The sequence below is a fragment of the Gossypium hirsutum genome, chromosome D05, assembly GCF_007990345.1.
Source record: "Gossypium hirsutum isolate 1008001.06 chromosome D05, Gossypium_hirsutum_v2.1, whole genome shotgun sequence".
NCBI lineage: Eukaryota > Viridiplantae > Streptophyta > Magnoliopsida > Malvales > Malvaceae > Gossypium > Gossypium hirsutum.
This window is the reverse complement of record NC_053441.1, coordinates 3,331,898-3,346,117: the sequence shown is the minus strand read 5'-3', so window position 1 is coordinate 3,346,117 and position 14,220 is coordinate 3,331,898. Positions and strand designations below refer to the sequence as shown.

Genomic DNA, 14,220 nt, shown 5'->3' with positions numbered 1-14,220 from the left:
ATCAAATTCCCAATGTATATCGCCATGGTTAATAATTGTAGTGTGAAGGTATTGACCTCAAATATCTTGGTTGATTGAAACCATCTGCTTCAGATTTAATCAGCGTGGACGATACGCTAAGCAAACAGATAAGCTTAATAATATTCCTTTAAAATATACCAAGTACACTAAACACGACCAAAATCCACCTCATTCACAAAATAGTAATCCGTACAGGCAGAAATCTGGCGATCTCCTTTAACTAAATAGTTGAAAACTTGAGTGAAACACTACATTCAAGACTCATTTGGGGTGGGCTCTAAACCACAACGGGAACCTCGATATTGGCATGGGGAGCAAGCGGTTCAAAGTCTTTCTTTTCTGTATACTCTTCCTCTTCCTTGGGAGGGTGGATGGTGACGAGATCAGGCAATGGGGTCATTGGACCCTGCTTGCCCTTTGGATCCCAATCCAGCATGATTTTAACTTTGATACCCAGCACACCCTGAATACATTTCAAACACAAGAATAAGACTCGATCCAACAAAAGATTGTGTGAGCCAGAATGAAAATATTGCAAATAATACACAAACCAAAAAAGGATCACTCTTCGAGTTAGAAATCTTTACACTAAACTGAGCCGTTAGATGATAGCAGCAAGATACCAAGCAACTAATATAAGCATTTCAACTGACCTGCCTAAGAAGGACATGTCTAACAGCAGAATCAATATATTCCTTGACAGGATGACCAGAGGATATCATGTACCCATCCTTGAACTTCATCGACTTTGCACGCTGAGCTCGGAGCTTTCCACTCACTATGACCTGAGTTCATATCCCAGAAATATAACTATGATGTCTAAATTCCTGGGTGCAGCCAGTTAGAATCAAGGATGACAAAAGCTATTGGATTTACCTCGCATCCCTTGGCTCCACTCTCCATGACAAATCTGAGAACACCATAGCAAGCCCTATCCACGGTCCAGAAAGAACAAAAAACCCTACTTAGACTTTTGTTTGTTTTTCAAATGCAGGCATTCATTTCATTTAGAAAAACAAAGACTTAAAATACTAGCATGAGAACATCCTTAAGAGTTAGGTAAACAAAAATAATAAAATTAACTTCTCTACATCTAGATGAGGAAAAATAAAGAAAAAAAAACCCTACTTGGACTTTTGTTTGTTTTTCAAGGGGTATAAATGAATGCAGGCATTCATTTCATTTAGAAAAACAAAGACTTAAAATGCTAGCATGAGAACATCCTTAAGAGTTAGGTAAACAAAAACACTAAAATTAACTTCTCTACATCTAGATGAGGAAAAATAAAGAAAAGACAATTAGCTTACAGGAGTAAACTAAATCTTTCAAGACCAGCATACATTGTTCAAGCAAATAGAAATGTAAAACATGTTGGAGGATATTCCAAACTCCAAGCACCTTAAATTGAGCACAAGAAGCCTGACAAACTCCATTGAAATATTTTATTTGGGCATCTGATCACACCCCCCCAGGCTTTCATGCAACAGATGAGGGGCTAAATAATAGTACTGCATCAATGCCCGTGCAAAGAGGATTGTAGCTACATACACAAAACTATAAGAAATATATTCGATGAAATCTACCATCTAAATTTGTTTTCCAAGAATATGAATGTTTCATTTCCTTGACCTAAGAAATCTAGATGGAATAAAAAATATAGTCATCCTCAGACACGAGAGAGTATTGTTTGTAAGTTACCAACTCGCTGTAAAGATGACATTAGATTAATAGGACACCTGCATCAACATAAGCTGGAAAACATATTTTCATGCCCAAGCCCCAAAGCAAACCCAAATCTTATAAAACTTTATGTAAAACCATGACACGACATAAGTTTTCTTTAATTTACCTCCGAACAGCAAGGCCTCCAAGGAGCTTGTATCGCAGGGACTCGGCCTGTGCAATGGCGCAAAGACCCCTGTTGTTAACTTTCTCAGCATAGAGCTCCACACTGTTCTCCGGAAACTTGAATCGTTTCTGAACAACAGAAGTCAACTCTCTAATCCTTCTACCCTTCTCACCTGACATAAAATCATCAAACCTCAAGTGAGAATTAAAAGATTAAAATCAACAATACAATCACGGCAGAAAAGGGGTGATAGACACCTAGAAAAAATTGGGTGAATTAATTACCAAGAACATTTTGAGTACGAGTAGCTCTGATGATGATCTCAGTACGCATAGGAGTAACTCTGACTTCAACTCCGGAGTATCCATCCTCAGCAAGCTCCCTTGTCAAAACCTCATTTAGCTCCGCGTAGAACACTCCATCCGCAACAAACTGTACGCCCAATCAAATCGTAAACAAAAAGCTTTAAGCATCACATGATGACTATTCAGCTCAACGGATGTGAAGTGGCAATTTTTCTTCTTTTCTTTCAAAAAAATACTCCTTTGGTTACCTTATTATATAACCAAGTATAAACTCGATTTCGGTTTCTAACCTATATGATATCTTCCAAATAAATGAAGAAGAAACAACATATACATAGTAAGAATCGTTCGAGTAATTACAAATGCTTTATTGCATAACTAGGGAGAAATGAATTGAACTAATAGATTTTATCACTTGACAACGAACCTAAAGTTGCAAATCAGAATAAATTCTGGGAAATGAAGGAAAGAAAGCGAAGGGAGGAAGAACCTTGCGCTTCTTGCTAATCTGAGCAGCCATGATTTTAAGGAGAATCCAATCGTGAGAAACGGTGAGTTGAGATTGCAAATCGCTTCGCCGCTTTGCTAGTGATTAGCTAACAGTATAACTAGGGTTCTTTTTATGGGGCGAAAATATATGGATAGGTGGCGGGCTAGGGTTAGGTACCCAAAATTACCTTTCAACCCAAAATCCAAATACAAGAAAATATGGTTTTCTATTTTTTGTTTTATTTTCATTTTTAGAAAATTATTTTTTTTGGAAATTTAAAATATACATTTGATGAATAAAAAAGAAATTTTATTTTCAATTTTCAAAATATAAAAGCACGTTGATTTTTTAACTATAATAAAGTATGATAAATAAAATATATATATTTAAAACATAAGAAAAAAAATTTATTTATTTCAGTCGGTGATGGAGGGATCCGATTCTCAGCTTGGGCCAGGGTCGTCTGAAAATTAAAAACGTTAGCGCCGTTGCCGGGGATCGAACCCGGGTCGCCCGCGTGACAGGCGGGAATACTCACCACTATACTACAACGACCAGATTGAAAGCATTCGACAGAAAAATTACTTATAAGTTTATATTCTTCTTGAAGATAATGTTCCTTTGGTTCAAAGCTCACGTCTTATCTACTCTTGTTTTGAATAGAAAAACTATTGGAAAGTAGTATACCAGAAAACTGAGTATCAAACAAGTCATGGCTCTATCAACCACAGCTGCAACAACACTATACATTTCTGGCAACAACATTCATGCCTCAACCCCCAAAAACGCCTCCTTATTCTCAAATTCTACCATCAGTTTTTCAGCAAAGCAGAGAAGAAGACTAAGCATCAGGAGCTCTGGTGATGTATCATCCGAGACACCAACGACTGAAACAGAATCTGAAAAGTCCATTGATGAAGCTCCTAAAGGACCTCCTTCTTTGATCTCTGCTCTTAATGTTGAACGAGCTCTTCGTGGCATCGGTAAAAGCAATGATCAACCCTTTTCACTTTTATTTATTTATAGGACTAGCATTTTAATCCAACAACTTCAAATTCTTACGAGATGTGCCTTCACCGTTATTGCTGGGAAAAAGAATGCACTCAATTGATGAGGTTTTAGTTTAGCATGCAGCAATCACAGACGCAGATCACTATGGTAGACTCGGCCTTCAAAGAGGGTGTTCTTATGAACAGGTCCTTGCCAAATCAACAATAGCATTTACTCCATTCTGATAAACTCTCTTCTTCTTTTTTAAACTTTGGTTCGGTCCCTTTGTGTTTCAGGTCACTGTGGCCTACAGAAACAAGGTTGATGAACTCCTGAATCAGGGACTAGATGAAGAAGAACTCAGCAAGAAAATGGATCTCTTAAAAGTTAGTCTTTTCAAACTGTTCTCCCGTATAATAAACAACAAAGTAACTATATATGATAAGCTGAAAAAACTTGGTTTCGATCTAAGGAGTCGTACTCGATTTTGTCGTCGGTGGAAGAAATAAGGCTGTATGACTGGAGCTTGGCTAGAACTGAACAACCAGATAGATATGCTTGGCCTTTTGAGGTGGATATCACCCAAACTCCTACGGAGGAGCCTCCCCCAGGCGTACGTAATCAACCCAAAATCTCTTTCATTTTCCATTATCGTTTCTAATTATTTTCTTTTATACTTATTTGTTTTCAGCCAATTACATGTTCCTAGTACTAATTTTTAAACCATACATTTTAGCTAGCTCTGAGAGTTTATTGATCTGTTGGCGTGACAGGAACCGGAGGACGTCGGACCAACAAGAGCGGTGGGATACTTCATGCTGGGATGGCTAATACTGTCTTTCGTCTTGTCTATTGCCTTTGCTCGATAGGGCATATTTTCTTTTAATCTATATGTATAATACTTGTTTTTTTTTTCTTTGCTTATACGAACTTGGCTGAAGAGAACCGCCACTATTATCATTCTTTAGCATCAAGAAAATATAATTAAATCAACTTCCAATCCAACTCAGTCATGTCATCAATGATACAGAAAACTGCAAAAGGGCAAACCATAAAATAGAAAATCCAGTGTCTTGCTGATAGTGAAGGTAGCAAACAAACTTCAAAAATCTTATTACAAGGTGAAAAGCAAGGAAGGATTAGATCACTTCCATCCTTTATTTACAATCTTACAAGAAGGCATAGCTTCCGCTATATAGTTTAAGAGTTTTACCAATACAAAACCTATATTCTGGTAGCTTCTTATCAAGGAATACAAACATTTAGTATTCCAATTGTGCTTCAAAGCGAAGAAAATATGGGAACACCGGGTAAGGTAGACCCGGCATCAACGATGAATATGTTACCTGTTACGTATTCCGAAGAATCATGGATTAAGTATCTAACTAGCGAGGTTAATGCGGGATCTGCCGTACCAAATGTTCTTAAAGGGTTGATTTTTGTAGCCACTTCTTGTAGCCAAGCCTTCTTCAGAAGGCCTTCTGTGATCTCAGATTTGAAAAGCCCAGGTGATATTGAGTTCACTCGGATTTTATGCATCCCCAGTTCCATGGCCATGGTCTGCATAATAATCATTGTCATTCTTTAATTATAATAACTTCCATCGTTCTATAAGTATTTTTCAAAGAAATATTTAATAAACTAACAATTCAAAGAAAAAAAGATAAAATTTAATTAAAATATGAAAAAAATAATTTCGGAAACAACTACCCGATTGAAAAAGTGATGGGAGAATAAACTTGAAATCAGTCACCAATTTTTCATTTTTCCTGAAATATTTAATAAAATAAAGAAATACATGATTCACTTCATATATGCTTGTTGGAGGATCTAATGTTCACCAAATTCTACAATTTTAAGATACAACCTCTCATTACTTACAATAGGATGCAACCTTTCTATTTTTATCCATTCAGAGAAAACTGTAAAAAACTTGGTGACTACCCTTAATGGTTTCCATATAAAAGTAAGTACCTTGAAAGAGATTTGAATCCATATTCTAATTGGTTGTTTGGGTTTGCACTAGATAGGTTCCTAGTTTTGTGTTTTTGCCACATTAAGAATGTCATTTAGTTAATGAAAAGTCATATATTTCATCATAGGACCAAACACATTGATTTCACATATCACTTCATTCAAAAAAAATGTTTTGCTTTTGTGATTAGTAAGGCTTCTATTGAGGAGAATATTATGAAAATGTTGGTCCAAGCTACCCCTACGTAGGAGTACAAGCATTCCTTGGACTTAGTCCTTTAATAAAGAAGTACCAAAAGTGTCAATATAGGGGAGGCGGTGATTGGCTATAATACTTGCTTTGAGCAATTTTAAGCCAATTTGGACATTTACTGAAGTAGATGGCTGAAAATTCAACATGACAACTTCCACCCATGTCATCTTTTTTTTTTTTTTTAATTGTTGTCCTACTTGCACCCTATTATCCTCATTCCCTTGCCTAAAGCCCCTTAATGCAACTTGGGAATAGGAGGAAAAAGAAGTGATGCAACATGAGGCTTTATGGTGTGGTGTGATAAGTTTTAAGAGAAACCTAAAAGTAATCTTCATCTTTTCTTGAGTATATTGAAAATTTCTACTCTGACCCGTGGATATAAACATTAAGCAAAACCATCTAAATTCATGTGTTTTTGTAAGATTTTATTTTAGGAAATTATTTCTAGATGTATGCTTTAGTTTAGTGTTCATTATATGTATTTGCTTTATATTTGACTTCCTTGGATTAGATCTAACACAGGCATTTTTTTTTGAATTAGTGTTATGTACATCATAGAATTGCTTTCTTTCTACCACTTGATAATCATCTTACACTATATCAAACTTGATGCTCACAAATGCTTAGATTTTCTAGAGACAATATTGCATAAAAAGTTGAAAAAGTTAAAAACTCATATAATTTTAAAACATCTACAAAAGTTTTTAGTAAAATAATTACCTTTGTCATGGTGTTTAGGCCTGCTTTTGAGGAAGCATAAGCCAAACCTCCAGGTAGTTGCCCACGATTAAGACCAGCAATGGAAGATATATTGATTACAGATCCTCCTTGTTTTGCATCACGCATGAGCATGCAAACATATTTTGACACCAACCAAGACCCTGTTAGATTGGTTCTGATGTTTTGATTCCATTCCTCCTCAGTCAATTCCAAAGGATCCTTCACATTACCTACCAATGCATAATAGTTGCAAATGATAAACAAATTTCCGACATAATGACCACAAACTGAACAAAAGGATCGTGACAAACTTGATAATGTTTCACAAAGATCAGGTAAAAAAAACGAAGCTGGAACTGGTTTCTTTCCATTTTAAATTATTAATGAATAACATTTTGTACGTAAAACCTAAATGGCCCCAACCCTACAAGACAAGTTCCACTTAAACAAGCGTTCTTGCTTTCTTTGTCAAGGATTTGTTTTCAAAAAAGATAAGATGGCCAAACCGAAGAACTAACATTGTCTTATTATGGCCACTTAGTGACATATATACCAATTATCTGTGTAACAGTATCAGTGGAATTATGTAAATAATCCTAAGCAGATTTACAGGGATCAAGAATGATTTATAGGGATCATATAGTCGACATCCAGAAGTGCTAAATGCCACCACAGAAAGAAGCATGGTGTCAGTTAAGCTATCCGCCTGAGTCCAGTAACCGGATCACCGACAAGTGGACGTGCCAACCAAAGATTCTGGAATTTCCTTCACGTGTTGGCACATGGGAGAGTATGGCTTTGGATCACTCTACAACATCAACTCATGGATCCCGTCATAACCAAGTGTACAAGTGATTGAAGTGTTGGTGAAAACCTCAGATTGACTAATTTGCTCACTGTTGGAGCATTGTTGGTTGAGAGTATTTGGTGAATTGATATGCTACTTTGTGGGAGGTTTTGTGCAGTATTGGTGTTGATTGGCTGTGATTTATTGCTTTGTCGATTACAAATTACAGTGTTGGTGATTGGCACTTGGCGTTAGCTATGGAACGATTCATTGGACAATTCATAGAAAAGTGCTTCGATTGAGGAAGCCTTTCCCTTCTTGTGGTTCGTACCATGTGAATATACTATGATTAATATATGAAACTTGTCGAACGGAGCTCCTAACCCTAGAACATCGGAGACTTTCAAAAAACGCCTCTATCTATTCTAAAATTTGTCAAAGAACACCTTTATCTATTCCATTGAAAATTAACATCGGAGACTTTCAAAAAATAAAAATCGGAGGTAATATAGACCCTACTAATTTTCCAGCAAATATGATCGTGCAAAACTAATTAAGGGACACGAAAATTTTAAATAACAGAAAATGGAGTACCTCTAACGCCAGCGTTATTTATTAAAGCATCGATCCTCCCAAAGGCATCCCAGGCCGCTTTCACAGAGCTCTGTATGGTGGATCCGTCAGCACATACGTCGAGCTCGACAGCGAAAGCTCGAGGGCCACTAGGCTGGGGTCCGGAAAAAGGAAAGGTGAGGTGATTGATTTCATCACAGAGGGATTTAAGGCGATCGACGCGGCGCGCGGCAGCCACGATACGACAGCCGGCTTTACTCAAGTCAAGACAAAAGTCACGACCTAAACCAGAAGATGCCCCCGTCACCATCACCACTTTGCCACTGAGGTCGGTCCATGGCTCTAGTTGCTGCTGCTCCGCCATCGCCAAATCAGATGGACGGTGTAAAAAGAAGGATACCAAATTTAATAATCACAGTTTACGAGGGAGTCAACTCTTATGGTTTTAAATAAAAATGGGTAAACCAACTTAATAGTCACTCAACTATGAATGTTTTCTTTTTTGTCACTTAACTATTATTCAATTTCTTTTTTGACCATTCAACTATTTAATTTTATCTTTTTTGTTCTTCCAACTATCTTGAATTTTTTAATATTTACATTTTTACGTTAGCTAGCTGATAACCAATTAAAAAATATATTTAAATTGATACAAAGTACAAATAGATAAAAAAATCAAAATTTAATCGTAAAAAACTCACAGTAATTATGTATGGTGAGACTAGAGAACAAAACGAATGGACCAACACTTTATATCTAATTTAATACTGTTAAGCATAGGTACAACATTGATAGGTAGGTATCAAAATAGACATTTTTAAAGCAAAAGTACCATATTAAAAGATTTGATAAACTGTAGGGATCAAATGATGACATTATCCCATCTCTTGTTAATCGTTTCACTTGTCAGCTAACCAACCAGTACCGTTTGGGCTTGGGTCCATTTTGAATCAAAGTGGGTACAATCTCGAAGGGGAAAAGAAAGAGTTGCAAATGCCATCGCTAATTTCGGATTAATTAAAGTGCTTGTAATGATCCATTCAAGTAAACTTACGTGAGTTTTGCGGCGGTTAATGTAAATATTGTGACCATCTCCATCCAAACCCAACCTTATTTTAAATTTATTAAACCTCCACGAAAGTCTTCTTTCTTTTTTTATATTTATGAAATAATCAAACATACAGCTTTACTTTTCCAACTTTACAATGTCTTTTAATGGCCGACTCTCTCACTCAGTAGACAGTTCCGAGGTCCGAGTCTACCATTAACATCGCGACATTTTTCATAATTTGTTAATCCAAGAAAAGGAATCCCTTAGTCAACAACATTACTACCAGAAATGAAACTGAAGGATTGAAATAGATGGACAAAGTCTAAAAATAAAATATCAAGCTTAGTTAAGCCATAACTCATCCGTTTCAAAGAAATGACTCGTCCACTCCAAGTTCAGAGGCTCCTCGCTATAAGAATCGAACAAGCTATCATCACCATTAATGAAACAAGCTGTGGAGTTTTCATCTCTCTTGGATTCACTTACCTTACAATTCTCAAGCACCGGTTCTTGCATTCTTGAACCTATGGTTTGTTTCTCATTTTGCTTCGTTTTCTTGCTCAAATGAGAATTCCAATAGTTCTTGATTTCATTATCGGTTCGACCTGGTAGTCTTCCAGCAATCAAAGACCATCTGAATGATAATTAACGTCATATATATTCATTTCAATCATTAATTGATCAATAAACTCAGACACTTAATTATCACAACCTCGACATAAAATATAAACAAACTTACCTGTTTCCGAGCAGTTTATGTAGCCGTAATATCAAGTCTTCTTCTTGGTCCGAAATGTTGCCTCTCTTTATATTGGGCCTAAGATAATTCATCCATCTCAATCTGCAACTCTTTCCACTTCTGTTAAGACCTGGAACAAAGAGGAAACCATCAAGTACAGTTTCATAATAAAACCATCATTGTAAGAATTACACTTCAACATTTATTCTCAAATGAACCTGCTTTTGCTGCAACTGCTTGCCACCTCTTTGGACCATAAATTTCAACTACTTGAGCAAGCTTTTGGTCTTCTTCATCTGTCCAAGCTCCTCTGTTCACTTCTTTCTTACTGCATTTAGTGCTTATAGGAGGAGCCACTGGCATCTTCTTTCACCTTCTTCCTATATTTTCCACAAAACCAGAATTCTATTAATTAGCAGAGACAGAAAAGGAGATGGGTCTGCAACGAGATTGCGATGGAAACGTTTCTTTATGCAAGGTGGTACATATATATAATATAATACATAAGTACCTACCATTCTAGGGTAGAATATATAAACCCAAGGGATTCGCAGCCAACTAACATAACCCATTTATTGGTCAAAGACGGGATTTAGAGACTGAAAGTTATTCCAAATTAGATGATCGTGGCATAAAGACGTAAACAGTATCACAATATTAATTGCATGTGATGTTGTAGTGGGGAAGAGGAGTGAATATGTATTACTGCAGTTAGTTCTCCAATCAAATTCGGGAGGTAAGAACAAGTTGCTGAGAGTCAAATTAAACGACAGTCAAAAACTTCATTTACGATCCGTGACCTCCTTGTCTGTGGCTTTGTGCCATGCAGGGGAATATACTCTCACTTTAAGCCCATGATCCATCTTTTCTTTTTGGGGCAATATCATTTGGTTTTGATTTCCATCACTTATTTTAGTGTTTTTTAGGAGGGTTAAAACCAAGTAACGTGTACCAATAAAGTCATTACACGTGTCACAAGACCTTAGGTATTTAAGTAGCTTCTTAGGTGTATATCTCTAATCTTAGATCTAATTATTATGAAAAAATATTGTATGAAACAGTAAATTTTTTTAATAATTTAATATTACATCAATTACTAATATAATATTAAACTACTGAAAAGAAATAATATTTTTGTTCCATACAATTCTTTCTCAATTACTATGAGCGGATTATATTTTAATTTTTCGTCATGCTATAGTTTATAATAATGAAAGCGTTTCAATGGAATAATTATTTTTATGATTATTCATAGTATATTCAGTTTAAAAATATGAATTCCTTTTGTTGGAAAATACTGCTTCATAAAATTCAATAGCAAATACAAAAGGAGAACAAACCCTTAGAGTAACAAGCAGACCCAAGGCTCTGAAAACATCAACAATCCAAAAGACATGCACCAAAAATAGAAGAAACCAAAGCAATAAAAACAACCACCTCGGGGACAAATGGTATCAAAACCCTAAAGGCCAAAAAGAGCTTGATAATTGAGAATTCTTGGCAGAAAGAAGAGAGGCTCTCCTTAAAGCCAAAGCCTTATAGCAAGTGTCAGTAACCAGTGCTCCGTCTGGTGTGTTGATAGTGGCAATACTTACATCTAAGGTGTTAAGGATTCTTAGTATCAACTTCACAATTATATACTCAAAATCTTACAACCAAGTCCATCCCTTATCCTGTAACTTGTACACATTCTTACTTCATTTTAGGAAATTTCCTTGATTATCACGTTCAGATTGGAAGGGAAGTCGTACTCCAGAAGCTAATCTTCCAACTTTTTTCATAACAAGTTGCTTCAAAAGTTTATATATACCTACCGTCTCTTTCCATAACTTCTTTCTCGGCACAGACCTTAAACTGAAAACTCATTTTATTTGCATGAAGCTTCTAAATTGATATATACAACTGATCTGTCGGAATAAGAAATTAAGCAGATTAACAAATTCCTCAATCATATCAGCTATGCTTTCTGGGAAATTTCACACTCCACGCCTAAATTCCTAGATGTTTTCTTCAATGTGGGACTTAGCTTCCTTGTTTGCAATACCATCCAGATGAACTATTCGGCTTTCATATGTGCAAACCTTTTTAATCAAGAAAACAAATAATAGAATTGAAGCGTGGTTGACTATTTTAAGGATACAATAATTCTTAGAATAACAAAAACATAATGATAAAAACAGCAATATTAAGTTCTATATAATGTTTTTTCACAATATTATAAATTTCCAGAAAAATTATATTTATTCGAATAAATTTATTTAAAAATAATAATTGTATATATAAAATTCATCTTTTTGACCTAACAATAGCCGAATACGTAAGCCCACTGGATAGGCTAGTTACCCAATTCAATTATCAGAAAATTCTTTAAACTTTATATATGTTTTCAGAAAAATATATATGTTAGCAATGTGGGATCATTAAACAAAAAATATTTATAAAAGCTTGATATTAAATATAGTAATGTTTATTATTTTATAAAAGAAAAAAGTTTTTGAAAATTGCCTATATGACCCATTGATAGGAAGTAACAACTCAATTAATTCTTTAAATGCAATATAGACAATAACTAGAGGGCAAACGAATCACCAACTCCAAATCTATAAAATTAAATCTTATTTAATATTTTTCAAAATAAAATTTATTTACTAGTCATTTAATTTTCTCATGTATATTTTTCTCTTCTTAATAATCAACGCCTGCTAGATGCCTTTTCATCTGATTTGACAGGAAAACGCATCTAGCAAAATGCATTATCTATTTTTCTCTTAAAAAATAACCTATTTCACATAACATTTAAAAAATCAATCTAAAACCCTAACCATTTCCTAAAAACAGCATATATATCAAATTTACCCCTTTAATTTCATATATATATATTTTTATAAAACTATTATTTGATACATTGTAAAAGAATGGAAATATTTCATAAATAGAGTTAAAATAATAGAACATGCATTTTAAAATGTATATTTGACATGAAAACAAGTAAAATATTCGTTGTAAAATATTTTACATACAGTCTTGATATATGTTAACTACAACAAAAAAAAAGATGTGAGAATAATTTTTTAAATTTGAAAATCATTTTTACTGAACTGATTAAATAATTATACAAATATAAATAATAATTAGAAAAAGAAGAAGCAGATTCTGAAACTCCATTAGGAGTTGAGAAGTAGATAAAACTCCGTTAATGAATGTCTGCAATGGCCTGTTAACCTAATACCGATAGGCTTTGGGTTTGGGTACAATCTCCAAGGAAAAATGAAACAAAAAGAGTTGCAAATATCATTGCTAATATTGGATTAATCAAAGTGCTGGCAATGATCCATCCAAATATATTATTAAACTTATTTTCCTTCCACAAAAGTCTTCTTCCTTTTATCTTTTAATGGCAGATTCCAAGGTCGAAGTTTAGCAGCAACATGATCACATTCACACTTTTCATTTCTCTATTTTTGAAAATAGAATTCAATAATAATCTGAATTATACTTGAATAAGGGAAACATAACATTTTAATATTTGTTAATCCAAGGAAAAACCTTTGTCAACAGAACTGAAACTCAAGGATTTTACTTGGATTACCAACAAATGTAGATATCAAGCTAAGTTAAGCCATACCTCGTCTGTTTCGAAGAAATGACTCATCCACTCCAACTCCAGAGGCTCCTTGTTATACAAATCGAACAAGCTACTATCACCATTGAAGCAAGATGTGGAGTACTCTTCATCTCTCTTGGACGAACCTTCTTCACTCGCCTTGTGTAGAGGCTCCTCCCTTTCGCTTACCTTAGAATTCTCAAGCACCGGTTCTTGCATTCTGGTTTGCTTCTCATTTTGCTTTATTTTCTTGCTCAAATGAGAATTCCAGTAGTTTTTTATTTCGTTATCGGTTCGACCTGGTAATCTTCCGGCAATCAATGACCACCTAAATCATAATTAACGTCATATTAATTTCAGTCATTAACCAATAAACCCAGACACTTAATTATCATAACCACGACATATATATATAATATAAACTAACATACCTGTTTCCGAGCAGTTTATGTAGCCTTAGTATCAGGTCTTCTTCTTGGTCTGAAATGTTGCCTCTCTTTATATTGGGCCTAAGGTAATTCATCCATCTCAACCTGCAACTCTTTCCACATCTGTTGATACCTGAAACAAAAAGGAAAGCATCAAGTACAGTTTCAGAATAAAACTAGCTTAATATGATCTGCTTCATCGATCATTGTAAGAATTGAGTTGAACATGTATTCTCAAATGAACCTGCTTTTGCTGCAACAGCTTTCCACCTCTTTGGGCCATGAATTTCAACAACTTGAGCAAGCTTTTGGTCTTCTTCAGCTGTCCAAGCTCCTCTGTTCACTTCTTTCTTACTGCATTTAGTGCTTGTAGGAGCCATCGACATCTTCTTCCACTTTCTTCCTATATTTCCCTGAGATGGGTGGTAGGGATTTG

At 35.0% G+C, this 14,220-nt stretch overlaps 5 protein-coding genes and 1 non-coding gene across 6 annotated transcripts; 1 reads left to right on the top strand and 5 right to left on the bottom strand.

Annotated features, from left to right (window-relative positions):
- Positions 1-129: 129 nt before the first annotated feature.
- On the bottom strand, positions 130-2,885 carry LOC107907043 (40S ribosomal protein S3-3). The gene is made up of 6 exons (XM_016834243.2): positions 2,666-2,885; positions 2,155-2,302; positions 1,871-2,042; positions 898-952; positions 675-806; positions 130-484 (listed from the first exon to the last, which is right to left on the bottom strand). Exons 1-6 carry the CDS (start codon positions 2,693-2,695, stop codon positions 299-301), a joined length of 723 nt encoding a protein of 240 aa, XP_016689732.1. The 5' UTR covers positions 2,696-2,885; the 3' UTR covers positions 130-298.
- A 195-nt stretch (positions 2,886-3,080) lies between these two features.
- Positions 3,081-4,660, top strand: LOC107907046 (NAD(P)H-quinone oxidoreductase subunit U, chloroplastic). Its single transcript, XM_016834246.2, has 5 exons — positions 3,081-3,648; positions 3,800-3,861; positions 3,952-4,041; positions 4,128-4,268; positions 4,429-4,660. Exons 1-5 carry the CDS (start codon positions 3,378-3,380, stop codon positions 4,522-4,524), a joined length of 660 nt encoding a protein of 219 aa, XP_016689735.1. The 5' UTR covers positions 3,081-3,377; the 3' UTR covers positions 4,525-4,660.
- On the bottom strand, positions 3,149-3,220 carry TRNAD-GUC (transfer RNA aspartic acid (anticodon GUC)). Its single transcript has one exon. It is a non-coding gene; the product is annotated as a tRNA-Asp (tRNA).
- A 52-nt stretch (positions 4,661-4,712) lies between the features above and the next one.
- LOC107907044 (3-oxoacyl-[acyl-carrier-protein] reductase FabG) lies at positions 4,713-8,444 on the bottom strand. Its single transcript, XM_016834244.2, has 3 exons — positions 7,984-8,444; positions 6,603-6,832; positions 4,713-5,215 (listed from the first exon to the last, which is right to left on the bottom strand). Exons 1-3 carry the CDS (start codon positions 8,324-8,326, stop codon positions 4,937-4,939), a joined length of 852 nt encoding a protein of 283 aa, XP_016689733.1. The 5' UTR covers positions 8,327-8,444; the 3' UTR covers positions 4,713-4,936.
- A 654-nt stretch (positions 8,445-9,098) lies between these two features.
- On the bottom strand, positions 9,099-10,274 carry LOC107902826 (transcription factor MYB114). Its single transcript, XM_016828941.2, has 3 exons — positions 9,971-10,274; positions 9,753-9,882; positions 9,099-9,647 (listed from the first exon to the last, which is right to left on the bottom strand). The coding sequence occupies exons 1-3, from the start codon at positions 10,113-10,115 to the stop codon at positions 9,356-9,358; spliced, it is 567 nt and encodes a 188-aa protein (XP_016684430.1). The 5' UTR covers positions 10,116-10,274; the 3' UTR covers positions 9,099-9,355.
- A 781-nt stretch (positions 10,275-11,055) lies between these two features.
- On the bottom strand, positions 11,056-14,220 carry LOC107907045 (transcription factor MYB3). The gene is made up of 4 exons (XM_016834245.1): positions 14,029-14,220; positions 13,788-13,917; positions 13,378-13,684; positions 11,056-11,833 (listed from the first exon to the last, which is right to left on the bottom strand). The coding sequence occupies exons 1-4, from the start codon at positions 14,168-14,170 to the stop codon at positions 11,750-11,752; spliced, it is 663 nt and encodes a 220-aa protein (XP_016689734.1). The 5' UTR covers positions 14,171-14,220; the 3' UTR covers positions 11,056-11,749.